The sequence below is a fragment of the Myxine glutinosa genome, chromosome 6 (assembly GCF_964187855.1).
Source record: "Myxine glutinosa chromosome 6, kmMyxGlut1.1, whole genome shotgun sequence".
NCBI classification, from domain to species: domain Eukaryota; kingdom Metazoa; phylum Chordata; class Myxini; order Myxiniformes; family Myxinidae; genus Myxine; species Myxine glutinosa.
The window spans coordinates 101203321-101229268 of NC_136266.1; the positions used below are offsets into that span (position 1 = coordinate 101203321).

The following is a 25948-nucleotide window of genomic DNA, read 5'->3' on the forward strand; positions in this document are numbered from 1 at the left end:
TAAAGACGTCGCTCGATCGACCAATCCGGCTCGGCCAAACTCCCTCTTTTTGTTTTGCCAAGTTCGTCCTGGCGTGGGACATTGCAAAACTGTCTGATGGTGCTGTGCGTTTTATTTATTTTGGAAATACATGACAGAGATAGACCTGAGCCTCGTCCTGGGTCTGTTGTAATGACATCAACAAGGATAATGGATATAGAACCAATGCACTTGCTCTTTGCTAAACCACTGCTGAATACGCCTGCCTTGCATGGGAAAGATCAACTCATGCAAACAAGATGGATGCCGTTCTGAATGCAAGCTGCCGATCTATCACAGGTTGTTTAAAACCAAAAAAACACCAACAGCCGATATATATTGGCGGTTATAGCTCCCCCTGATATAAGAAGAACGGTAGCCAGCAAGAAAGAGCGACTCCGTCAAACATCAGATGAGAGGCACTCTATGCGTGGTCATACACCTACACTCAGTCGCCTCAAGTCAAGGAAGAGCTTCATGAACAGTGTCGTTTCATAACAACCAACCCCATCTGAAGCCCACATCACTTTATGGAAAGACCGGCTCACCAGTCTCGAACAACCCCCAGCGATGGAAAATCCTCCCCCCCCAGGAGCTAATTACTCCCGCCAGGGAGTAATGCATTCACTCGTGTGTGTGTGTGTGTGTGTGTGTGTGTGTGTGTGTGTGTGTGTGTGTGTGTGTGTGTGTGTGTGTGTGTGTGTGAACAAGATATCTGGAGAAGTTCTGAGCGGATTTGGATGAAAGTTGGTGGGATGATTGCCCTTGGGATAAGGAAGAATTATTAGTTTTTGGTGAAGCTCAGGATATTATTCGCGATCCAGGAATTTTTTGAAGGATTTTTTTTACCATTAGAAGATAGGGCTCATTTTTTTAAACATTATCTTCTATATATTCTATATTTAACATTGTGATATGAAAATAGTTTTCATATTTGTTGTAAATGTAGTTTAAACTCGTGGTTATGCGTTAGAGTGGTGTATTTTTTTAGCAGTGTCGTCTTCAATGTTAATTTTTTTTTTCTAATAAAGACATATTCTGTCATTTTAAAACCACCACGTGTGTTTCATAAAATGTATCGCTTGATACGTATAATGCTTTAAAACTGTGTTTTGTTTTGTTTTGTTTTTACCTCAGGAGAGATATCAACATTTAGCTCAGCGAATGTCATTCGCGGTGTCAGTATTTGATGAACTGAAAAAGACTTAGTTCCAGATTTGTCAATGGCTGAGGTATATTAACAAACGAATAAAACAGATTTTGCAAAATTCCAACTTTTAAAAAAAAGATCGCATATTCACCCAGGGTTGTGAGAGGCTGAAGAAGAGGAAACCTCGCATGGGCTTCCCAGACCAAATAAATAATTCTGGGTCTGGCTCTGCGATTTTCAGGTTTATTACTCCGCCAGGGAGTAACGCATTCGATCGTGTCCGTCCGTGTGTGTGTGTGTGTGTGTGTGTGTGTGTGTGTGTGTGTGTGTGTGTGTGTGTGTGTGTGTTCGTATCTTCACGTGTTCGTGTGTTTGTGAACAAGATATCTGGAAAAGTTCTGAACGGATTTGGATGAAAGTTGGTGGGATGATTGCCCTTGGGATAAGGAAGAATTGATTAGTTTTTGGTGAAGCTCAGGATATTATTCCTGATCCAGGAATTTTTTTTGGAAATTATTTTGGGAAAGATTTTTTCTGTTTTACTGCATTAAAGCTTTTATTCTTATTTTTAAATGAGGGTTTTCTCCTCTAATTCCGAGATGTATCAAAATAAATTATCTGACAGTTAGGGCTTACTTTCTTTTTCATTTATTGTTTTGGGGAGGGGGGATGGTAAACAAAACGTATTATTCCAAACAAACCCACAGCGGGAGTATGCGCTCTACTGAGTGGCGTTCTAGTTGCAACTGGATAACATGGAAATGCCTTAACAGACTTAGGACTGGTGTAGGTCGTTCAAAGGTGTCACTAAACAAATGGGGATATACAACCAGCCCGACAACTTGCGAATGTGGAACTGAGCCACAGACGATGAAACATCTCCTGCAATGTCCATCGCCAGAGGAACCCTGCACTGTTGCAGATCTTGCCGAATTCAACAACTAGGCGCAAAAATGTGTCCAGTTTTGGCTGGACCATGTATAGACTATCCGTGGACACGATAAGATAAGATATTGTTCTTCGACCATGCAGAACACCTACTCGTGTAACTACTACTTAAAATTCCCTGTAGTCAAGAGGAGCTGTATTGAACAGCGCACTCGAAGAGGAAGTACCGGTACCCAAAAAAGTCATGAGTAAAAAAAACTCAACAAGAGCACGGGATTATATGAGGAAATAATATACGAGTTATCGGAGTACAGAATTATTGGTCAGAGCAAAGATCCACCAATAATTCAATGGTTGACACCTACCGTCTACCAAATGTTTTCTAGATACCGGTGCTAGGTTGTATGCAGCAACCGCTCAGGGTGGTAGTAGTAGTACAACGACTGAAATCTCAAGACTTATTGAGGGCAGGTCTGAAGTATTGTTGAGGGAAAGTCTCAAGTCACAGAGAGAGTCTCAGTCAGCATCACAGAGAGTGTCTGCTGTTCATCTTCCGCTCCAATCGGTTCATCTGACCATTTGCTTGTTAAAGTGGACATCTCTCTGGCCATTCTCAGAGAGCCTCCTCAGCATTGACGAGTCTGGCATTTCACTCAGGCCAACTGGCAGGTCTTCAAGCAGCCATAAATCATCTGGACTGGTCTCCCATCTCTACTGCCTCTGACATCAACTGATCCTGGGAATTCTTCCAAAGTAAAGTGCTCTCTCTCTCTCTCATGCACAGATTTATCCCAACTCGTCTTCAGTTGTCATACCCTTCCTGCCATCCATGGTACACAGAATCTTGTGGTGAGGCAGTTGCCCTGAAACAACTTGCCTTTACCTCTTGGAAGGCTAATCCAACGGAAGGCAATCTCATTTCCTTTCACAAAGCTCAGAACAAGTGTGTGTCTACCCTCAGGAGAACCAGGAAACAATATCTCTCCACTCTCAAGAGTGAACTCTCAAACCTGTCTCCCTCTTCCAAATCCTGGTGGCATCTTGTCAAATCTGTTTCTGGTGTTTGTTCCTCCTTTATCCCCTCTCTTACCTCAAACGGCTACACAGCTGACTCCGCACGTGAAAAAGCTGAATGCCTCAACTCTGTGTTTACCTCAAAATCTTGTGTCCCAAACCCGTCTCTGTCTATACCCACTGTACCCAGTCATACCCAGCTGCTCCTGGACTCTGTGTCCTTCTCTCCTGACAAGGTGGTGAGTTTCTGTCAAACCTCGAATCTGATTCTGCAACTGGACCAGACGGCATCAGCCCACGGGTCCTAAAATCCGGCTCTGCCGCTCTTTCACACCCTCTCTCTGTTCTCATCACCCTCTCTTTTGCTCAAGGTCATCTGCCATCAGCTTGGAAATCAGCCAACATTACTGCTTTACACAAAAAAGGTGCAAAAACAGATCCTTGCAACTACAGACCAATCAGCCTGCTCCCAATTATCAGCAAAGTCATGGAATCCTTCATTGCTTCGGATATAAAATCCTTCCTCTTCTCCAATGGCTTGATCTCTGATCACCAATTTGGATTCAGACCAGGTCACTCTACTCTGGACATGCTGCTTCTGCTGTTTCAACAATGGATGGAGGTCCTCAATGTCAAACAGGAAATTAGAGCTGTCTCCCTTGACATATCACGTGCCTTCGATACGGTCTGGCATCCTGCTCAGCTCACCAAACTCTCCTCCTATGGTATCCATGGAAATCTCCACGCTTGGCTTGCAGACTTCCTCTCTGGTCATAGTCAACGTGTGGCCCTAAATGGATTTGTCTCATATCCCCCTTCCTGTTCAGGCTGGAGTTCCCCAAGGCAGTGTTCTGGGCCCTGTGCTTTTTCGGGTCTTCATCAATGATCTCTCGACTCTCTGGAAAATCCTCTCTATCTCTGCTGTTGACTCCACTCTCTGCTGCCCCCATACTTCCTCCCTCAGATTGGCAGTCTGCAGCCTCCTCACTCTCTGTAGATCTGGACAAAATCACAGACTGGTCAAACAAGTGAAACATGTCTTTCAATCCTGACAAATCTCACACTCTCACTTTGTCTCTCCAAAAAGACAGTCTGGACAACCCTCCCATCTACTTTCTCAACAATCCTCTCCAAGAAGTTCTGTCACTCAAGCTCTTGGGTCTCACAATCTGCCATGATCTTTCCTGGGAAAAATATATTTCCAAGCTGGCCTCCAAAGGCAGTCGCCGACTGGGCATCCTCCGTCGTGCGAAGTCCTTCCTTGGCACACCTGAGCTCCTCACCACATACAAGGCTCTCATCCGCAGCTCAATGGAATACTGCTCCTCCCTCTGGGCTGATGCTCGTGCCTCACTCCTAGCTCAGCTTCACACTGTTGAAACCAAAGCTTTCAGAATCATTGGAATCTCCCGCGATGAAGCTAACTCTGAGGGCCTTTCACTCACTCACTGCAGGCAGGTTGGTGGTCCTTCTGTCTTCTACCGACTCCTCTCTGGCCTGGCTCCCCCAGCCCTGTCTGTGCTCTGTCCCCCAGATCGGCAAAAAAGCCCTGTCCTACAGGTCGCACAAGAACTGCCAGCAACTCTCTTCTGATGAAACTGCCAAAATCAACTCTCTGATCACCTTCACTCTTTCATTCCTCTTTTCTCACGCCTCTGGAACAAACTCCCTCACTCTCTTCAATCCCACTCCTCCCTCCAGATCTTTAAAAACAGCTGTTCACCACCATCTTTTATCTTCCCACATCCAAAACCTTGATCTTTTCTCGTCTCAAGTCTTATTGAGGGCAAGTCTCAAGTCTTATTGAGGACAGGTCTCAAGTCTGATTGAGGACAGGTCTCAAGTCAAGTCTCAAGTCTTGAGGACAAGTCTCAAGAAATATATTGAATTCAGCACATAACGTATTGTTATGTCGGTGGGGTAGAGTGATATAAAGATTCAGGTAGATCTGCATAGGTAGGTGCTCCGATGATCGTAAGTAGAAAGAACCATTTCAATGTACATAAGTCAGGGACCTGTGTTGACCATGTGTTCGGAGTAAGCTTGTATAGATGTCCCTGTTACTAGGAATGGGGCGTGTTAACTAGTGTAGGGATTATGTTAATTCCCCTGTGTGTGACCCCTTGTGATTTATCCATTGTCCTTATGGCACTACAGACTAAACCAATAGACACTAGTCAGGCCCATTAGTACACGAATTAATAAATGACAATAAAACCCAACCGGAAGCCAGGCATCAAGCACCAAGGCAAACAATCCCTCATTTTAAAGAACTCTCCATAGGGAATAACATTTGTTAATGATGATGTCATAGGTGCCTCCATTATGACGTCATAATTCGACAAGTACAAAACTTCATCCTGTCAAGATGAAATTTATTGAGCGTCATGCAGGCATAAATTGGTGGAGAAAAAAAAAATGATGACGTCATCGCTCACGTGGTTCGGCGATCATCTTGGAAAAACCGAAAAACATTGCACCTCTATATCTCCGAAAGCGCTTAATAGAAAAAATTGAGACATGGCTCATTGTAAAGAACTCTCCATGTGGAATAACATCTCTGAATGATGATGTCATAGGTGCCTCCATTATGGCGTCATGATTTGACAAGTACAAAACGTCATCCGATCAAGATGAAATTTCTTGAGCATAATCTAGGAATAAATTAGTGGAGAAAAAAATAATGATGGTGTCATCGATCACGTGGTTCGGTCGCCATATTTGTTTTAACACAAAAGCCTTAAAAACCACTGAAAATACATCCTGGCGAGGGTTTGCAATCTCTGATCGCTCTTTTTCTTGTTTAACTTGAGGAACACAGCGTGCACTGAACACACACAGTGAAACTGAATGCCAAGCCATTGTTTCGCTATCACAGTGACATGTTAACTCATTTTGTTACAAAATTAAAAGGAGATAAAAAGGGCAGCGTTGCATTATCACAATGAGTGTTACATTTGCACCGAGTAATGATTAATTTTATTGGACAAACAAGTTGTGGAACATCTTACCTCTGGTTAAATAAAAGTGTACAGTAACATTTTAAAACTCAACATCAATTTAGATATATCAAAATAAAGTAACTTTGAATTCTAACATCTCCCACACATTAAATCAATAATATCGGACTCTGATAGAACCTAATTTGGAAATGGGAATTTCAAACACACCTTCCATGTTCATTTTACATCAGTGTTGTAAACCCATACTTGACAAAAAAAAGAATTATGTCGTGCTTTGACATCATAATATAGATTGTGCAGCAGTATGCTTCGATTTGAACATCAAACGAAAGCAATCATGACCTTTTTAATGGATCAGATTGAGTTTTGGGTGGAGGAAGTAGGGGTGGTAGAAAACGTATTTAATGGAATAACGAAACAAAGATATGATGAACGTGTGTGACGTTTGTGAATTTCTTGACATGGTAATGATTTTTATTCCGGTTCTTCCACTTCGTTACTTATTGGAAAAACTTGCCAGACAGAGAAGCAACCAATCACCGAGTGAAGCAACTACCATAACTTGGTAGTTTTTAAAATGTTTTATCTGGGAGCCATTCCCGCACTAAAAGTTATTCGTTCATGTTACTGATTCAAGTTCATGTTACTGATTTTACAGATTGAGCTCTTCATTTGTGACATTTCCTGGTCAGACATAATAATTGCACATCCTTTCGCTATCTTTAAGATCACCAAAACTGCAAACAAGTAGAACTCGCACCCACTGATCTGCATCGTCTGTGATCCCACAAGCGCTCCTCCATTCTCTTCAAAGCTGAAGTTCATCTTCCATGTTCTGCTTGTTTAACTTTTCTTGCATATTGTAAAGTAGGGTTTGCATTTTCATCAACTATGGAGGGAAAGAAATAGGGAAGCGAGGAGACAGCACAATTCATATATATAATTGGACAGATAGTCCGCAAACAAATATTATATGAGCCTTTACTGGATTTTAAATGACGAGTTGGCCTCTCAAAAATACATCAGTCAATTTTTAATTGGAATAGTCCAGAAAGCCGTTACATACTCAAAGCAATATTCAAAACGGGGCACTATACTGTCATTGAATATAACCGTCATTCATATTTGCATCACCGGGCTGGTTTGCCTCTGCTGCTGCTGTAATGCACCGAGATGAAGGCATGGATTTCGAATTTGGGAAGGGTACCAGCACACAGTATCCTCCTCTTTTTACAAGGCCTGTTCATCTTTTAAGAATGCTTCAAATGAGCTTTACCCGATCAGAATGCTACCAGATTTTGTCGCAGGTTTGAGTGACCACAGTGCGGTCATTCTTGTTTCTTGTTACTTTCGCCATCAAAGGTGGACGGAGGTTATGTTTCCACCCGTGCATGTCTGTTTGTCTGTCTGTGAGCAGGATATGTCAAAAAGTTGTGGACAGATTCGGATGAAATTTGGTGGACAGGTTGGGTGTGTGACAAGGACGAAATGATGAGGTTTTGGTGAATATTCGGATCCAGATACTAGAATTATAATTATAAGAGATTCTTCACCATTGAGAGATAGGGCCAAAAACGATATACAGTGGAACCTTGACTTACGAGTTTAATTCGTTCTGTGACCGAGCTCGTAACTCAAATTGCTCGTTTCTCAAATCAAATTTCCCCATTAAAATGCATTGAAATGCTATTAATCCGTTCCAGCCCGCCAAAAACCACACCAATTTTTTTTTAAATATACAGTATATATAAAAATATCTCGCGCTTTATATTTCACCTGTATGCAGCATACAAGTTGGCAGGATGGCCTGGACTGGAGGTACGCACACTTGACTCTAAAGTCTAAACTGTCCAGCCTGGGTTTGAATCCCGACCCAGCTATAACCTGTCATGGGTGAATCACAGGCAGGGTGATTCATCAATGTGTGTACCGCTAAACTGGGCGCCCCGTTTGCGTCCCATTAGTTGTTGGATGTTAAGGATCTCACCGTGTTTTCCACAAAGAGAAGGTGAGCTATCGCCGGCACTCTGAACAAGTTGTGGCCTGGCATGGCATGAACATGAAAACATGAACATGAACATGAAATGTTCGACATGAACATGAAATTTTCCAAAATAACCAAAATGCGAAAACAAAAATGCAGCGCTATACGACAGAGATACTGTACGTGCACGGCAAGATAACCACGTGACCGGAACCCACCTGGCGGCGTAAACTCAAAATAACCAACATGCGAAAACAAAAATGCAGCGCTATACGACAGAGATACTGTACGTGCACGGCAAGATAACCACGTGACCGGGTGGCGAAAGCTCGTAACTCAGATCTCGGCTCGCATCTCAAAGCAATAAACCGCCCGAGCGACGGCTCGTATCTCGAAAAACTCGTAAGTTGGGGCACTCGTAAGTCAAGGTTTCACTGTATAGCACAATATCTCAAAAAGTTGTGGACGGATTCGGACGAAATTTGGTAGATGAATTGGGTAGCTGACAAGAACAAGCTGATTGGATTCTGGTTCAGGTCCACGTGCAGATCTGGCCTATCGGTGGGATAAAAAAATGTAAACTGGACAGCCTGGCGGAGATACGCGCTCTACCGAGTCCAATTCTAGTTACCCTGCGCTCGCGAAGCGAAAACCGAGGTTAAGCATCCAATTACGTACGTACGTGTGCCGTGTGCCGCAAACCCCTGCATGGAAAAAATTGAAACGTGGCTCATTGTAAAGAACTCCATATGGGGAATAGGTGTTGTTAACGATGACGTCATTGATGCCATAATTATGACGTCATAATTCGACAGGGACAACGCTTAGTCTGATCAGTTTGAAATGTATTGAGCGTGATCTATGCAACAATTATATTAGAGAATATGAATTTATGATGTCATCGCTCACGTGGTCTGGCAGCCATATTGGATCAAAGAAAAAAAATGTTCAAAAACAGAAGAGTTGGCTCAGAACAAGTTGACTGCGCAGGGTAAGTATTCAATGAATACCATCTAGTTTGTTCATGGAATGCATGTTTTGCTCGAAGCTCAATGTACCTGAAGCTCCAAATCAAATAGTAGTTTGAAAATTTTTCTAAACTCAAAATAAAAGAAACCTGAGCCAGAAAGACTGTGGTCACACAACAACAGTTAATGTTAAACCATTACAGAATGTGTCAACAAACCATGAATAAAGTTGTTCTGAAATACCATTTGAATCGACATGATACAGTGTACTTTACTCCCTACTCCTTACAAATCTGCGGAACATATACAATCTGCTGTTTGTGGAACTGTCAGCAATTTACCATGTGATCCAATCAAAACCACCCTTCACTGTATATCCATGCCCTCACAAAGCCACCATTTATAGTATCACCTGATTCTTTCCAACACAACAAACTTAATATACCTTGAGATCCTTACAAAACAACCAGCAGCTTACCTCCTGCTCCTTTTGTTGAATCATCTCCTCAGTTGTTGTTGGTACACCTCCACCCATCCTGTCCATCGCAAGAGCAGGGTGTTAATGGTGTTAGTATATGATATGTACATCATGTTTTGAGCAACATATTCTCCAATAATTTGGCCTTTAGACCAGATTAAATTAGGTTTTAGAAAATACAGCTGAATTGTGCAGCTTCTTGTCTTTCATCACAAGGGCTTTACTTATCCCAGGCCTTGTAAAACATACAATAGTAACGTTTGTGAGAAATACTATAGTTTATCATATATTTACTATAATATGCTCTACTAAGGATGGCCCCAAGGTATGCACACTCACCTCTAAGCAGTATAGCCTGGGTACGAATTCCGACCCAGGTATAAACTGTTATCTCTGTGTTTGAGTGGCAGGGTGATTCATCAGCGTGTGTGATATCCCTTGGATGGACGTTAAACTGGCATCCTATCTGCCGACATTAGTTGATGGATGTTAAAGATGCCATGCCATTCCCTGACTACCTTTACGTGACTCCGTATTTGAGAGTACTAGGGCGTGCCCGTACGTGGGTGCAAAAAAACATGCGTGCAAACAACAACAACAAAAAAAAACTTTGAAACCACGTGGCAGTAACGACCACAGAACCCCCCCCTCTATTTACATGAAATGGTTTGGTTCATTCGCAAAGCCAAAGCGAACGGCTTGCGAGTACGGTAGAACCCCCCCCCCCCCCCCCCTCTATTTACATGAAATGGTTTGGTCCATTCGCAAAGCCAAAGCGAACGGCTTGCGAGTACGGTGACCATACCTTGGGAACCACTTGTCCGATTAATTTCAAACCTTGAAAAGGCACATCCTCAGGTCCCCAGCAATATATCTGGCAAGTTTCAATTAGATCGGACCCGTGGTTGTCGAGAAACAGCGGTCACAGACAAACACACACACACACACACACAGACACACACACATACACACAGAGATTACTGGAATTATAGATAGATGGTATATCAGATTGGATGCTGTACTAAATGACTTATTCTATAAGTTGGAGGCAATAATTAAAGCAAGTATTGTAGCGGTTACCGCTGGATGTACATAATCGCCTTGCACCGGCCAGAACACGGCCAGACGCGCCTCTCCCGGGCATGCCCGGACTCACTGTTCCCGGGCACGCCCGAACCTCCCGGGCACGCCCGGTCTCGTCTTTCCCGGGCATGCCCGCTCTCGCCTTTCCAGGGCTCGCCCAGAGCGTCCGGGCATGCCCGCTATCGCCTTTCCAGGGCTCGCCCAGAGCGTCCGGGCATGCCCGCTATCGCCTTTCCAGGGCACGCCCAGAGCGTCCGGGCATGCCCGCTATCGCCTTTCCAGGGCTCGCCCAGAGCGTCCGGGCATGCCCGCTATCGCCTTTCCAGTGCTCGCCCAGAGCGCCCGGGCACGGCCAGCCTCGACTTGCCAGGCCGCAGCCAAACACGCCCGGGCAGGTCCAGACTCGCCTTTCCAAGGCTCGCCCTTGATACCCGGGCATGCCCGGTATAGCTTTTGCCGGGCAAACTTCCCGACATAAATGTGTATATATATTGTTGCCCGAAAAACGGGCTTGTCAGAATACCTGAGCTGTTTGGTTTCAATAAAGCAACTCGGACGAATTCCGTCTTTGGTCGCGTCAATTCTTTCGACTCGCGTTGGAGCGCAGTTCCTTCATTGGTGACCTACCGACATGGATACGGCAGTGACGCTTAAACTGCCTACCTTCTGGGAGGCTCACGCGGCTGTTTGGTTCGCCCAGGCGGACTCCCAGTTCGCCCTGCGAGGCATCACCGCGGATGACACCCGCTTCCACCATGTTGTGGCGGCGCTCGGTTCCACCACCGCGGCCCGCGCCTTGAGCCTCCTCCAGCACCCGCCGGCTGCTGACAAATACGACGCGCTGAAGACGCTCCTCCTCGGCGCTTTCGCCCTCTCACCGGCAGCACGCGCACGGCGCCTGCTTGACCTGCCCGAGCTCGGCGACACGCGCCCGTCCGAGCGCATGGACTATATGCTCTCGTTGCTCGGCGAGCACTCTCCGGCATTCCTGTTCCGGGAGCTGTTCCTCCGTCAGCTGCCTAACCCGGTACGCCTCGCCCTGGCTGGCACGTTGATCACGGATTCCCGTGCCCTCGCCAGGGAAGCCGATAAGATCTCCTCGGCGGGCCAGCACATCGGCGCGGTTACCTGGAGCCCGCCGCCGTCCGAGGCGACGCCCACGACGCCCGAGCGCCCTGCGCGGTTGGAGGCCGAACTGCCGGTGCAACTGGCGGCCGCCACGCCGCACCGCCCGCTTCCGACACGACGGCCGGGGCCTCCACCTGACCGGGCGTGGTGTTATTACCATGCCAGGTTCGGACACAAGGCTCGGACGTGCCGGCCCCCGTGCACTTTCGGCAGGTCGGGAAACGGCCGGGCCGGCGTTCATTCCCAGCCATGAGCGCCGGCCACTCGGGCAACTTGCTGTTTATTCGGGACAAAGCGTCTGGGCGGCGTTTCCTGTGCGACACCGGCGCCCAACTGAGCGTCATACCTGCCTCCGAGCAGGACAGGCTGGACGCAGTTTGCGGCCCCTCTTTGGTCGCTGCTAATGGCTCGGCCATACGCACTTTCGGCCCACGCGTCGTCACCCTCTGCTTCGGCAGCCAGCGCTTTCAATGGACTTCCTCTGCGCGCACGGGCTGCTGGTCGACGTCAAACGACGTCGCCTTGTCCACGCCGAGACCTTCAGCTCCCTGGCGTGCACAATGAGCAGCTCCGCGCCGACCGAACTGGCGTGCGCCCTCCCGGCAACGAACGAGTTCGCTCGCCTGCTCGTGGAATTCCCGGCCCTCACGCAGCCGACGTTTTCGGCCGTCGCGGTGCGACACGGGATCGAGCACCACATACCCACTACGGGCCCGCCGGTCTACGCCAGGGCCCGCCGCCTCGACCCAGCCAAGCTCGCCGTGGCAAAGGCCGAATTCGACGCGTTGGAGCACCTCGGCATCGTGCGGCGCTCCGATAGCGCGTGGGCCTCGCCACTGCACATCGTGCCAAAGCCGGGGGGTGGATGGCGCCCGTGTGGCGACTACCGCCGTCTCAATGACGCTACCACCCCCGACAGGTACCCGATCCCGCATATTCAGGACTTTTCCGCCCGTTTGGCGGGACGGGTCATCTTTTCGAAAATTGACCTGATACGGGGCTACCACCAGGTACCTGTCCGGGCGGCCGACGTCCCGAAGACGGCCGTCATCACGCCGTTCGGCCTGTTCGAATTTTTGCGGATGCCGTTTGGCCTCAAGAACGCGGCCCAGGCGTTCCAGCGCTTGATGGACGGCGTGCTGCGCGACCTGCCGTTTCTTTTCGTCTATCTGGATGACATCCTCGTCGCCAGCACGTCCCGCGCCGAGCACCTCCTCCACCTCCGAACACTGTTCGGTCGCCTCAGCGAGCACGGCTTAATTGTCAACCCGGTCAAATGCCACTTCGGCGCGACGACCGTTGACTTTTTGGGCCACCGCATCACCAAGACCGGGGCCGTGCCGCTGCCGACCAAGGTCGAGGCCATCACCACGTTCCCGCGTCCCCGTTCCATCAAGGCCCTCCAAGAGTTCCTCGGCATGGTGAATTTTTATCACCGATTCGTGCCCCGCGCTGCTCAGCTCATGCGGCCCCTTTACGAGGCCCTCCGGGGCAAGCCGGCCAAGCATGACATCGTTTGGTCCGCGGCCATGGACGCGGCCTTCGCCAGTGCCAAACGGGCCCTCGCCGACGCAACGCTGCTGGCTCACCCGGTGCTCAACGCGCCCATCGCCCTCACTACGGACGCCTCCAACTACGCGGTGGGCGCCGTCCATGAGCAATGGGTGGACGGGGTTTGGCAGCCACTCGCTTTTTTCAGCCGGCAACTCCGGCCGAACGAGTTAAACTACAGCACGTTCGACCGCGAGCTGCTCGGGCTATTCCTGGCCGTTCGCCATTTCCGACACCTCCTGGAGGGCCGCCCGTTCACGGCTTTCGTCGACCACAAGCCGTTGGTCTATGCAATGGCTAAGGTCACGGAGCCGTGGTCGGCCCGCCAGCAGCGCCACCTCTCCGCCGTGTCGGAGTTCACCACGGACATCCAGCACGTCGCCGGCAAAGACAACGCCGTGGCCGACTGCCTTTCGCGGGCCAGCGCGAACGCGGTCCACCTCGGCGTGGACTTCACGCTCATGGCGGCCGACCAGACCACCGACGCCTCGGTGCAGGCACTCCGCGTGGCGGACACGGGCCTCCGCCTGGCCGACATCCCCTTCGCGGGCACCGTCCTGCTCTGCGACGTCTCCCAGGGCCAGCCTCGCCCCATCGTGCCCGTTTCCTGGCAGCGCCGCATCTTCGCCTCCATCCACGGCCTTTCTCACCCGGGCCGGAAAGCTTCTCAGAAGCTGGTGTCGGCGCGTTTCGTCTGGCACGGCCTTCGACGAAACATCCGCGACTGGGCCAACGCCTGCACGGCCTGCCAGCGAGCCAAGGTCCACCGCCACACCCAGGCCCCGCTGGCACCTTTCGCCGTGCCTGAACGGCGTTTCGACCACGTCCACGTGGACCTGGTGGGTCCCCTGCCCCCCTCGCGGGGGTTCACCCACCTGCTCACCATGGTGGACAGGACCACCAGGTGGCCGGAGGCCGTGCCCCTCACCTCCACCACCACCGCCGACGTGGCGCAGGCGTTCATCGCCACCTGGGTCGCGCGCTTCGGCGCACCAGCGGACATCTCATCCGACCGCGGCCCACAGTTCATGTCTGAGCTTTGGGGCACGGTCGCCCGTTCGTTGGGGGTCACGCTGCACTGCACCACGGCCTACCACCCCCAAGCCAATGGGTTGTGCGAGCGGTTTCACCGCTCCATGAAGGCCGCACTCATGGCCGGCCTTCAGGACGACGGTTGGGCCGACCGGCTGCCGTGGGTCCTTTTGGGCCTTCGCACGGCCCCCAAGGAAGACCTCCAGGCGTCCGCCGCCGAGCTCGTCTACGGCCAGCCACTCCGCGTCCCAGGCGAATTCGTGCCTGACGCTACCAGTCCCTGGTCCGCCGCTCGCCAGCGCTCGGACCTCCAGGAGGCCGCCCGACGATTTGCCCCCGTGCCGACGTCCCGCCACGGTGGCCCCCAGTCCTACGTCCCCCCCGGCGCTTCGCACAGCGGAGTACGTCTTTGTGCGTCATGACGCGCACCGGGGGCCACTCCGGCCGCCGTACGACGGGCCCTTCCGGGTCCTGCGACGGGGCGACAAGTCTTTCATCGTCGACTTCGGCGGCCGGCCGGACCGGATTTCTGTGGACCGCCTCAAACCGGCGCACATGGACGTCGACCGACCACCACGGTTGGCCCTTCCTCCGCGGCGAGGCCGCCCCCCGTCCACAGTTCCCCCCGCTCGACCACCCACCACCACGTCAGACCCCTCCCCACGACCCTCCAGGGGTCACTTCGGCCGGGTCATCCGGACCCCCCTTAAATTGACCCTGCCGGTGCAGGTCGATTCTGGAGGGGCGTGTGTAGCGGTTACCGCTGGATGTACATAATCGCCTTGCACCGGCCAGAACACGGCCAGACGCGCCTCTCCCGGGCATGCCCGGACTCACTGTTCCCGGGCACGCCCGAACCTCCCGGGCACGCCCGGTCTCGTCTTTCCCGGGCATGCCCGCTCTCGCCTTTCCAGGGCTCGCCCAGAGCGTCCGGGCATGCCCGCTATCGCCTTTCCAGGGCTCGCCCAGAGCGTCCGGGCATGCCCGCTATCGCCTTTCCAGGGCACGCCCAGAGCGTCCGGGCATGCCCGCTATCGCCTTTCCAGGGCTCGCCCAGAGCGTCCGGGCATGCCCGCTATCGCCTTTCCAGTGCTCGCCCAGAGCGCCCGGGCACGCCCAGCCTCGACTTGCCAGGCAAACTTCCCGACATAAATGTGTATATATATTGTTGCCCGAAAAACGGGCTTGTCAGAATACCTGAGCTGTTTGGTTTCAATAAAGCAACTCGGACGAATTCCGTCTTTGGTCGCGTCAATTCTTTCGACTCGCGTTGGAGCGCAGTTCCTTCAGTATCATAATTTTTAAAAAAGGTTTGCAAATAGGCTTTGGTTATTTCTCATGTGTTGCACTTTATTTACCACATGTAATGATTTATTTTATAATTTGCTGACAATGTGAGGAATTGAAATTGAGTCTAGGGTTTGGTGGGAGAGCCAGTACTGCAAGGCAAAGTGGGTGCAGGTGGCTTGGGGGTGGAGACAAAGGCTTCACAAGCAGGTGGAGTGTCACTATGCTCTCTTGGGTGAAAGGTGAAAAGGTGAAAGTGCCACCTGACCATAGTGAAGCCAACGTCCAAGGGCGAAAGCCTGGGCAGACCAGGCAAAGCACTGCGGTGTCCCGACGGGAATAAGCTGGCAAGACCAGCAAGTCTTGCCAATGGCCCAGCCAAGTAAAAACATCATGAAAGTCTGCAAGGGCATGTGTAAAGCTATGCAAGCTATGCAAGCGCCACGTGGTTGCTGATGTCCATAGCAATGGCCTTTGTGAATGGGAAGCACAGGTCTGTGTGGGGTTGTGTGAGGCACAAGGTAGTAAACATAACTGCGCAAGACCTAAGATGTTGGTGGCCAGGACATTCGTCAGTCCGAGTGCAACTCAGACTGGTCGGTGTCCATGACACTGGCTTCTGGTCCTGGCTCGGACTCTTGACCACCTGCTCGTTCACCTTCCTAACCCTTTTGTCGAGATGTAATGAAATCTACAAAAAAAAAACTTGTCTACTATCGTCCAGTGGCTTACATTTACATCAGCTTAGTGTAATAAAATATGGTAAAAACAACCTTTTTGCAAAAGTACTATGATAGTAAACTATATTAATTTTCTGGAGGGGAAAACAATGACCACAATGCCCTTTTTTGTTGTTAGTACTATCATGGGATGCAGGTGGTATGCAGGTATCCGAAACAGTGAGATTTGTGTGTGTGTGTGTGTGTGTGTGTGTGTGTGTGTGTGTGTGTGTGTGTGTGTGTGTGTGTGTGTGTGTGTGTGTGTAATATCAGCCAGCAGGTGTTACATGTTCGACATTTGTAGACGTTGAGAACGAAATGCTTCGTAGTGATGTTCTGCCGTGCTGTCCTTCAGATCTTGAGTGTGAGTTTGAACAAGAACACTCCGCAAAGTTGCACTCTCCGAGTGCAGATTATTCTCGACTACGGAGGTGAAAGATAGAGAAGAGATGAGGGTGAAAAAGTCAAAAAGATGTTCTCTTGTTGTTATGTTTCCTTTTCCGGATATCTACGGAGATTCATATCCAAAATAAAAGTTCAAGTTATTTGTCAACCGTGTGAGCTGATAAACCTGTAAATGTTGTTAAACGTGCATTCCCCAGATTCCTAAAACCTCATCACACAGAACATTGTAGAAGTGCAAGGCAAATAGGTTCCATCTATTTGCTCACAGTGAATCGTCCAAAAGGAGAACCCAAATAATACCCACAACTCATCAGTTGTATCAATCTCAAATCTATGTCGATGTTCCATTGTGCATTTCCTCTTTTGGCCTGTACCTTATGCTGCACTTGCACTAATGCCATGCACCGATAAAACGTTTATGTGACTTGTGATAAATTCCAAAACTCAATCCATGAAACTCGACCCAGAAATCCTGAGCATCAATCATGGAAAATTGCATGGCTGAAGGCTTTAAAAAGAATTTGATAACACTTTTGAGAAAAATTGGTGTAAAATGGACAATGGTTTATATGCCAGTGGAAGGCATAGCAGAAACTATTGTATAAAGCATTAAAAATTTAAGTCAGGGATTAAAAAGCTTCTAAATAACATATCAAGAAAAGCAAAACCAAATAACAATCAATTAGTTGTCATCCTACATAGTGATTATAAATCTGTTCTGCGTAGTCGTTAGATATTCCATAACATCCTAAACATATCTATCTATATCTCCCTTACACTCATCCCTTCTCTCTCACCCTCTCACCCTCCACAATTCCCCATGGGTAGAGTCGTCCTCTGACCTTCCGACCATTCACTTCTACCACCATGTTGCTGCCAACTACGGCAAAAGGTACAATCTCCTGCAGCAGACAGAGAAAGGGAGAAGCACAAAGTTAAAGAGGCATAGAAAATAAAGGAATGCAACAAATATCTAATCCAACAGATATTCCAATACAAACAAGAGCGAGAAATGCTTTGCAATACATGTCCCCTACCGATGTCCAAAAAGGGCATAACTCTGTGAAAAATTGACAAAACCCCCATGATACTCGAACTTGGTCTGTAACTCGTCATAATAAAGCCATGTACCAAGTTTCAGTTCAATATGTTAAAGGATATGGGGAAAAGTCTGGAAAACCAGAGGTGGGATGGACGGACGGACAGCCAGACAGACGGCGTGCAAACCTATAGTCCCCTCTGGTGATACCAGTTGGGGACTAATAAGCAGGCATACACAATGTTACCGAAGGAATTGGGACAGTAAAGAATCTAGAACGGCACTCGGTAGAGCTCAATCCCCCGCCAGGCTGAACAGTTTGTTTTGTATCCCACTGATAGGCCGGATCTGGATTCGGACCTGAACCAAAATCGAATCAGCTTGTTCTTGTCACCTAACAAACTCGTCCACCTAGTTTAGTCATAACTCGTCCGTAACTTTAAAAAAAGCATGTTATATAAATCGCTTTTCACCTGATCTCTCAATGCTGAAGAATCACTTAAAAAATAAATAATTATTGTATCCGAATGCATATCCGGATCTTCACCAAAATGAAATCTATTTGTCCTTGTCACACGCACAACTGGTCCACAAAGTTTCGTCCAAATCCATCCATAACTTTTTCAGATATCCTGCTATTTATCGGTTTTAGCCCGATCACTCAATGGTGAAGAATCATGAAAAAATTAAATAATTCTCGTATCCGAATCCACATTCAGATCGTCTCCAAAATCGAATCTGTTTGTCCTTGTCACACATCCAACCGGCCCACCAATTTTCGTCCAAATCCGTCCTTAACTTCATGAGACATCCTGCTATATATAGTTTTTGGCCCCATCTCCCAATGGTGAAGAATCACTTAAAAACTACTACTAGCCGGATCCGAATCCGGATCTTCACCAAAATCTAATCATTTCATCCGTGTCACATACACTACCTCCATGCCAAATTTCGTCCTAATCCGTCCACAACTTTTTGAGATATCTTGTTCATGAACAGACAAACAAACAGACAAACAGAGAAGTGAAAACACAACCTCCATCCACCTTCGGTGGCGGATGTAATAAGCAGTTATTAAATTATACATTTCATTAATACACCGGTTTAACTCTCACAGGAAAGCTTGGTGAAGAGATCCCATGTTGTACAAGGAGAAGTCTTTATTTGAAATATTATACAGTATAATTGCGAGTAACACATTGTATCAAATGTTGGTGCAATACCATGCCATTCTTCCTTCAGATCAAGAGGAAGTTAAGTCATGGATGGTAGTCTGGTGATTCTGGAATTCCAGTGTTATTCCAAGACATTCCAGATTAGTTTAGTCAGACTAGGTCAGGGCTCTGTACCTGGTCCTCATTATAGGTTTTTACTTTGTTGTCCTCGAACCTATTCCTAACAGACGCAGCAGTATCCCATGATGCACTGCAATGGTGGGATTTCCATGGGATTTCACCAGAGCATTACATCAATGTTTGGAGTGCAGCACTGTCCAAAACGTCATAGCAAGACACCTTTATGAAGCACGCACTGCTTTGTGTACAGCGTGGGAAATAATACGCACACACAGGTTGGGAGAGTTCATTTCAAGTCTTCTTGTGCTGTCCCAATACTTACTGTAATATAATGTTAGTACAGACTCACTTTCAATTTCTGGTTTTCCTGCTTGTACTCCTCCTCCTCCTCATCCGATTCACAATCAGGAAATTCATATGTTCGAATGCTGTGTCTCGCAAGGTCATCTCTAATCTACAGACATGCCAGAACGACAATTTGCAAACACAAAAAAGTGATATGGGAATAGACTTGGAAAATAATGGGAGCGGAGGGATTGGATTGAACGAAACAATTTTTACGGCGTAGCCCATAGGGCAACAGTGTTTGTCCGTCTGTCTGTATGTATGTATGTATGTATGTATGTGTGTATGTATGTATGTATGTGTGTATGTATGTATGTATGTATGTATGTGTGTATGTATGTATGTATGTAAGTAAGTATGTATGTATGTATGTATGTATGTGTGTATGTATGTATGTATGTATGTATGTATGTATGTATGTATGTCCCCCTCAAACATATACCAATCAGAGCTGAGGATCTGGTCACATGACAGGGTGATGTGATTACATCTAATGTCATTACCGTGGTACGGCGGCAGACTCTCCACACACCGCCATTTTGATTTATATTTTGTTCAGGCTGAACATATCATCGACCCTGTCGTATATCACAATCAACATGCTCTACATTGACGTTTTTCATTCAGTGTGAAACACAAACAAACCGATTGTTAAAATGACCATCAAATATCGAAAGCATCGGCTTTACGTCTCTTCCAACAAAACGTACGTACCCAATCCTTGTAGGGTATAATCTAGATTACAGTAGATCTTCCCTCAGTTCTGTAAGTAATACTTACCTCACAGATGTCTGGATTCCTCCAAATTTCTTTCTTTAATGTTATAAACAGCATTAGCGACTGTTTAAAAAGCGAATCATGTGTGTTTGTGGTTTATAATATTTTACAAGCCCGGCTACGCCGCTGTTAGACTTCCGGTCTTGTTTTTATTTTTAATTGGTGTATTCTTCCATTCCTCTTTTAGTCTGGTCTGTTAGGGGAAAAATTGTGCAGATTTGTCTACAAGCATGACATTTGGCACACTCGTAGTTTTTGACATGCTGAATTCAAATCTGCCAGGAGCCAAAGCCAATTCGCAATGGGAGCGCCATATTTGACACTTCAAAATGGCCGCCACTCAAAAACTGACTTTTCCGTTACTAGCCAACCAAAAGTCACATAATTACAATTAAAAGCACTTTTCTAGGGTTTTGGACCTCACTGATTCTAAATCTGATGTCTGTTTGACAGTAGCCTTGACAGGAAATTTTACTTTTTTTATTATTTATGTTTGACAATTTTTTTAAATTTAAATTTTTTTATTTAAATTTTATTTTATTTATTTTATTTCAGGTGCCTGTCGTTCTGCTGTGGGAATAGAAGAATATAATAGAAGAATAGAGAATAGAAGTCCTAGCTGTACTGGTGGTGGATGGCAAGGATGGATGCCATCAACTGGGAGCTTTGCTGTGTCTGCCAAGAAGAAAAGGATGAACGGTTGCAGACGCCAACGGAAGAGGGCCTTGCTTCAATTGAGAAAGATCTGAATGGTTTTAAAGCCATTGGTGTCATGCCTTCTTGTTTGAAAGTGTCATGGGCTCAGCTTGATGAGGGCCAGGGCATTGCTAAGATGCTTCAGACACACAATGCCAAATATCACAAAGTTTGCAGAACCTACTGCAGTAACTCTCGCCTGAGAAGCTTCACTGAAAAAGAGGATTCTAGTGACCAAAACTCACCTAAGAAACTACGGTCCAGTTTTGCAGTGTCTTCTGCTCCTCAGAAGTCTCCTTGTTGCATAATATGTGAGGGACAGGACCAAAAGAATCTACGTAAAGTTGAAACATTTAATGTAGACACAAACTTAAAGACCTGGGCTCAGAGCACCAACAATTTCAATCTTCTGGGCAAACTGATTGCCCACGCAGCTGATGCCCACGCTGGTGACACTTACTATCATGTACAGTGTTACTTGCACCTGAGAGACTCAGCTCGTGCTGAGGATCGCAGATCATCTGCATGTCCTCCTGCCCCTCACTTCAATTCAGTTGCCATTGCGCAAATTGTTGCTTTAGTCGAGGACTCTGACTCAGTCTTCAAACTGTCTGCTTTGCGACAGTTATATAGAACACTTGTGGAGCAACAGGGAATTCCCTGTTCTGATACCAGGGAACCACATGCCACACGGTTCAAGGAGTATCTTCTGAAGCTGCTTCCTGAGTCGACAGAGTTCTCCCAGGGCAAGGAAGTCTATATCTCTAGCAACCAGAACGTTGGAGATCTAATAGCTGAAGCCCATAAGTCCCAGATAGGTCAGGATGATGCTTTGTTGTTGATGCGAGCAGCAGTAATACTTAGGAAATGCTGTCTCCAGAGGCAAGAACCATTTACTGGTTCTTTTGCCTCTGATTCCCTGACATCTCCCATCCCTGGACAGCTGAGAAGCTTCCTCAACATCCTGCTCCAGGGCCCCTCAATCTTGCGTGAACAGAGCAATGAGGAGTTGCAGGCGCAGGTACAAGGCAGGGCAAGAGTTGCAAGCGCCATTGCCCAGCAGATTATTTATAATACCTGCAGTGGTTCACATCATGCCACAAAGTTCAGCAACATCCGTCACAACAAAGAACATGAGACCCCTTTCCCTTTGTACCAGGGCCTCAAGATGCTGTCTGGGACACCTACCCAGAGGACAACCTCAAAACCCTGACACACCATCGTCGTGGCTTAGGCCCATGTACCAGGATTGGGGATGGCCAGACCCGTATTCCAAAGAAGGACTGGAACACTGGGTTCCTCAAGAATACTGACAACAAGAGGGAACTGTTCCCCTTCCTGAGTGCACAGCTTGTAAAGCAGGATCTGGGTGGGAGACTTCTCCTCAGCACCAACAAGGAGAGTGTTCTCTCCAACAAACAACATGACGTGTCTGGTCTTCAGCCATGTAACCACACTGAGGCTGATACCAGGATACTGCTCCATCTTGCCCATGCAGCACAGCAGCGCCACCAGGTTGCCTTGGTGCGCACAGTCGACAGTGATGTGGTCATCCTGGCCATTCATTTCTTTTCATCACTTGGGCTGTCCCAGTTGTGGGTCTGTCTCGGCAGTGGGAAGAAGATGCGTGACATTCCTATCCACACTCTCTCTGCCCAGCTGGGACCATCAACGTGCCTGGCACTGCCACTATTCCACGCGGTCACAGGCTGTGACACTGTGTCACACTTCCTGGGATGTGGTAAGAAGTCAGCCTGGTCAGCCTGGCAGAGCACACCAGGACTGACGGACACCCTTGTTGCCCTCACCAGTGAACCCCAAGAGCTCAGCCCACAGTCCCAGCACATGCGCACTCTAGAGCGCTTTGTTGTAGTCATGTACAGCAAGGGCTGTGGTCTGGAAAGAGTCAATGAGGCTAGGCTTCGACTCTTCACAAGTGGGAAGAAGACACTAGAGGCCTTACCACCAACACAAGCTGCTCTATATCAACACATCCGCAGAGCAATGCTGCAGGCCAGCTTCTTCTGGAGTCAGGCAACGTCTGTTTACCAGGACATCCCTGACTTCCATGACTGGGGGTGGCACAAGGACAGCAGTGGTGGGTGGTTGCCCTTCTGGACAACCCTTGAGGACAGCAGCAAGGCCTGTTCCATCCTTTTGCAGTGTGGCTGTGCGAAGTCATGCACAGGGAACTGCAAGTGCTGCAGAGCTGGCGTTCGTTGCACAATTTTGTGCAAATGCGAAGGTGGATGTGTGAACAATGAGAATTCATGAATCAGTGTGACACCAGTCACAGCACGTGATATGATTGATACATTTATTGATTGATTGATTTACTATTAATATATGTAAATTAATTAATTAATATTAACATAGTGCTTAATGGTTATTAGCCTGATTTTGTTGATCAATAAAGGATACCTTGATCTCTTGGTTTTACTTCCTGATTTATGACTTTAAGTGTCAAAGTTATGCAAAATTTATTATAATATTCACCGGCGGCCATATTGGATCTTCCAATTTGGCGATCCCTGTCAAGGCTACTGTCAAACAGACATCAGATTTAGAATCAATGAGGTCCAAAACCCTAGAAAAGTGCTTTTAATTGTAATTATGTGACTTTTGGTTGGCTAGTAACGGAAAAGTCAGTTTTTGAGTGGCGGCCATTTTGAAGTGTCAAATATGGCGCTCCCATTCAGAATTGGCTTTGGCTCCCAGCAGATTTGAATTCAGCAGGTCACAAACTACAAGTGTGCCAAGTTTCATGCTTGTAGACAAATTTGCACAATCCCCCCATAAAATCCCCCTAACAGACCAGACTATTTGTAACTAACCCTCAAAGGGAAACGCAAATGGTATTTTTTTTCTTCTGAAAATCATTGAAAATCATTATATTCATGGTCCAATTTAAGCCTGGTGTTGACTTAATGGTTAAGGCGGCTGCACCCCACACACTCAAACCGTCCCCTGAAACCACACACTCAAACCGTCCCTTGAACCCACACACTCAAACCTTCCCCCTCACCCCACCCCACCCCAAAGCCTCACCTTGCCCCCACAACGTCTTCCATCCTATCCTCCACCATCCAAATCAGTCCGTCAGTCCCTCCATCCGTCCGACAGTCTGTCCATCCGTAAACACTTGAAACTTCTTCTCCGAAACCGCTGATGGGATTGCGACCAAATTTTGCACAAATTATATTTGTTGTGTTGTGACTAAAGTTTGTTCACGGCATTAAAAAAATTGGGGTCTAAGGGGGTTTACCGGGGGTCAAAGTGCATCCAGGTTTGAACCCCAAAATAGCAATTCCCTTTTTTATCTGAAACTACACGCACTATTTCGATGAAACTTCACCACAACCTTCATTACCCGTGATGTAGCAATGTTTGCTCAAGGCATTAGAAAAATTGGGGTCTGAGGAGGTATACAGGATGGGAGGAGGGGGGGGGGGGGAGTGTTTGTTGCCCCCCAAAATCGGTCTTTTTTTGCTTGTTTGTTTAAAGTGTTATGATTATGTTAGTATGATTGTACATGCTGCCCTGTCTTCTAGCAACCATTCAAATTAGTTTAAAATACCTTTAGTCAGTGCAGTATACTGTTTATTCTGCCAGGTGAGCGCCAGGGGTATTGCACCTATGTTTCATGTAACAATCACCTGATGTTTCAGTGTGCGCAATTCCGTGTATGTGAGACAGTCGGCTTTTCCAATGACAGGAAGGATGTTCACTCTGTCATGCAGAGCAGTTAGACATGCAACATCCACAGGACGCAGTCTGTGAACACACATACAAACACCTAATTAATTGGGTTTCATTTGTAGTTATCATGTTGTTCCGTCAAATTGTCCCACTTCTGGTAACATTCATGATCAGATTTCCCCAAACATCCCTAGGCAGAGGCAGCTTGGTTGCAGCCTTTACCTTTACCTTTACCTTTACCCCATCAATTCAGGGTTACAACCTTTACCTTTACCTTTACCCCATGTACACCAAGATTGAATAGTTATGCTTACTTAGATAGGACAGCATCCGAGGGTAGAGGTTGTGGGAATATTGAACGAATACAACAAAAACTAGGAAACATCTGAAAATGCAAAGCCTGTCCTCGTCCGCTCTCTATTTAGACTTCTTCGGTATGCTAAACATGAGAAAAAGAGCTAAAAAAAAAAATAAAAAAAATTGACGATTTTAGGCGACCATGACCCTTTGACCTTTTGATCTAAAAAAAATTCGGATTATAGCTTTTGATTGGTGAACCAATTCAGTGACCCAATATTCAAATTCTTTAAATTTCAGGTCAATCGGATGAAAATTGAGGATGTTATGTGACGCTGACCTTTGACCTTTTGACCAAATTATTACTTTGACTTCTCCATATTCTCATAATAAAACTTTGTTGAAAACTGGATGATAAAACCTCAAATCGTTTAAAAAAATTATGGCCCGGACAGACACACATAAGTGATTGCAAAACCCCGTTTCCCGCTGCGCAGGGGATGGGCAAATGATAAAGACAAATGAAACGGTCGATACCACCCACACTCGAAGAAAGCTCGATGATGCGGAGATTGTGAAGAAGAACAAGTGGGACACATAAAATAAACAAATGCATTTAGTGAAAGGGGCTGTCATATACTGCCGAGTGAGACACACACACATTCTGCTAATAAGATGGTGACACTTCCCTTTAGAAAGTCTCAAAGCTCAGAATAAAATCGAACTCATGTCGCACATTATAGGACCTTGTGATCGGAATGGGCACAAGTGTGGAGAAACGTGTCACCTGCCATTTGTGACATCAGCTACTAATATCTCATGTTCACCCCTAATCTATCTGTGATTGACGAATGATCATGAACCTTATTCACCTGTCAATATGATGTCACCTTGTCTGCTATTCCTCGGTCAGTGGGGAAACCTTTTACCATGTCAGTCTCAACATTTGTATTAAAATTGCATTTTGCCTCAATATTTACCCTCGCCTGAGGATAAGGTATTGCATTTGAGTCCGTTTGTTTGTTTGTCTGTTTGTTTGTTACTTGGCAAAAAAAACTTTGTGTATGTTTGTCCGCTCACTTATACTTGCCTACAGGTCACAATTTGAAAGCGATCTTCACGAAACGTCACC

General features: G+C 47.2%; 1 protein-coding gene across 2 annotated transcripts in view; it reads right to left on the bottom strand.

Moving 5' to 3' along the window:
* Positions 1-6032: 6032 nt before the first annotated feature.
* The window catches only part of LOC137430108 (septin-5), a 40257-nt gene continuing 20341 nt past the window's right edge, over positions 6033-25948 (bottom strand). The window contains exons 6-11 of one of the 2 annotated variants that reach the window (XR_013623834.1): positions 24477-24594; positions 19352-19456; positions 17466-17570; positions 16551-16686; positions 9464-9521; positions 6033-6922 (exon numbers count right to left, since the gene is read on the bottom strand). Coding sequence is in view for 1 of the 2 variants with exons in the window: in XM_068120674.2 (XP_067976775.1) it covers positions 6842-6922; positions 9464-9521; positions 16551-16686; positions 17474-17570; positions 19352-19456; positions 24477-24594 (595 nt within the window). In the remaining variant the exon portion in view is untranslated. The remainder of the gene's footprint in view (positions 6923-9463; positions 9522-16550; positions 16687-17465; positions 17571-19351; positions 19457-24476; positions 24595-25948) is intronic. The other variant, XM_068120674.2, reaches the window with a different exon arrangement.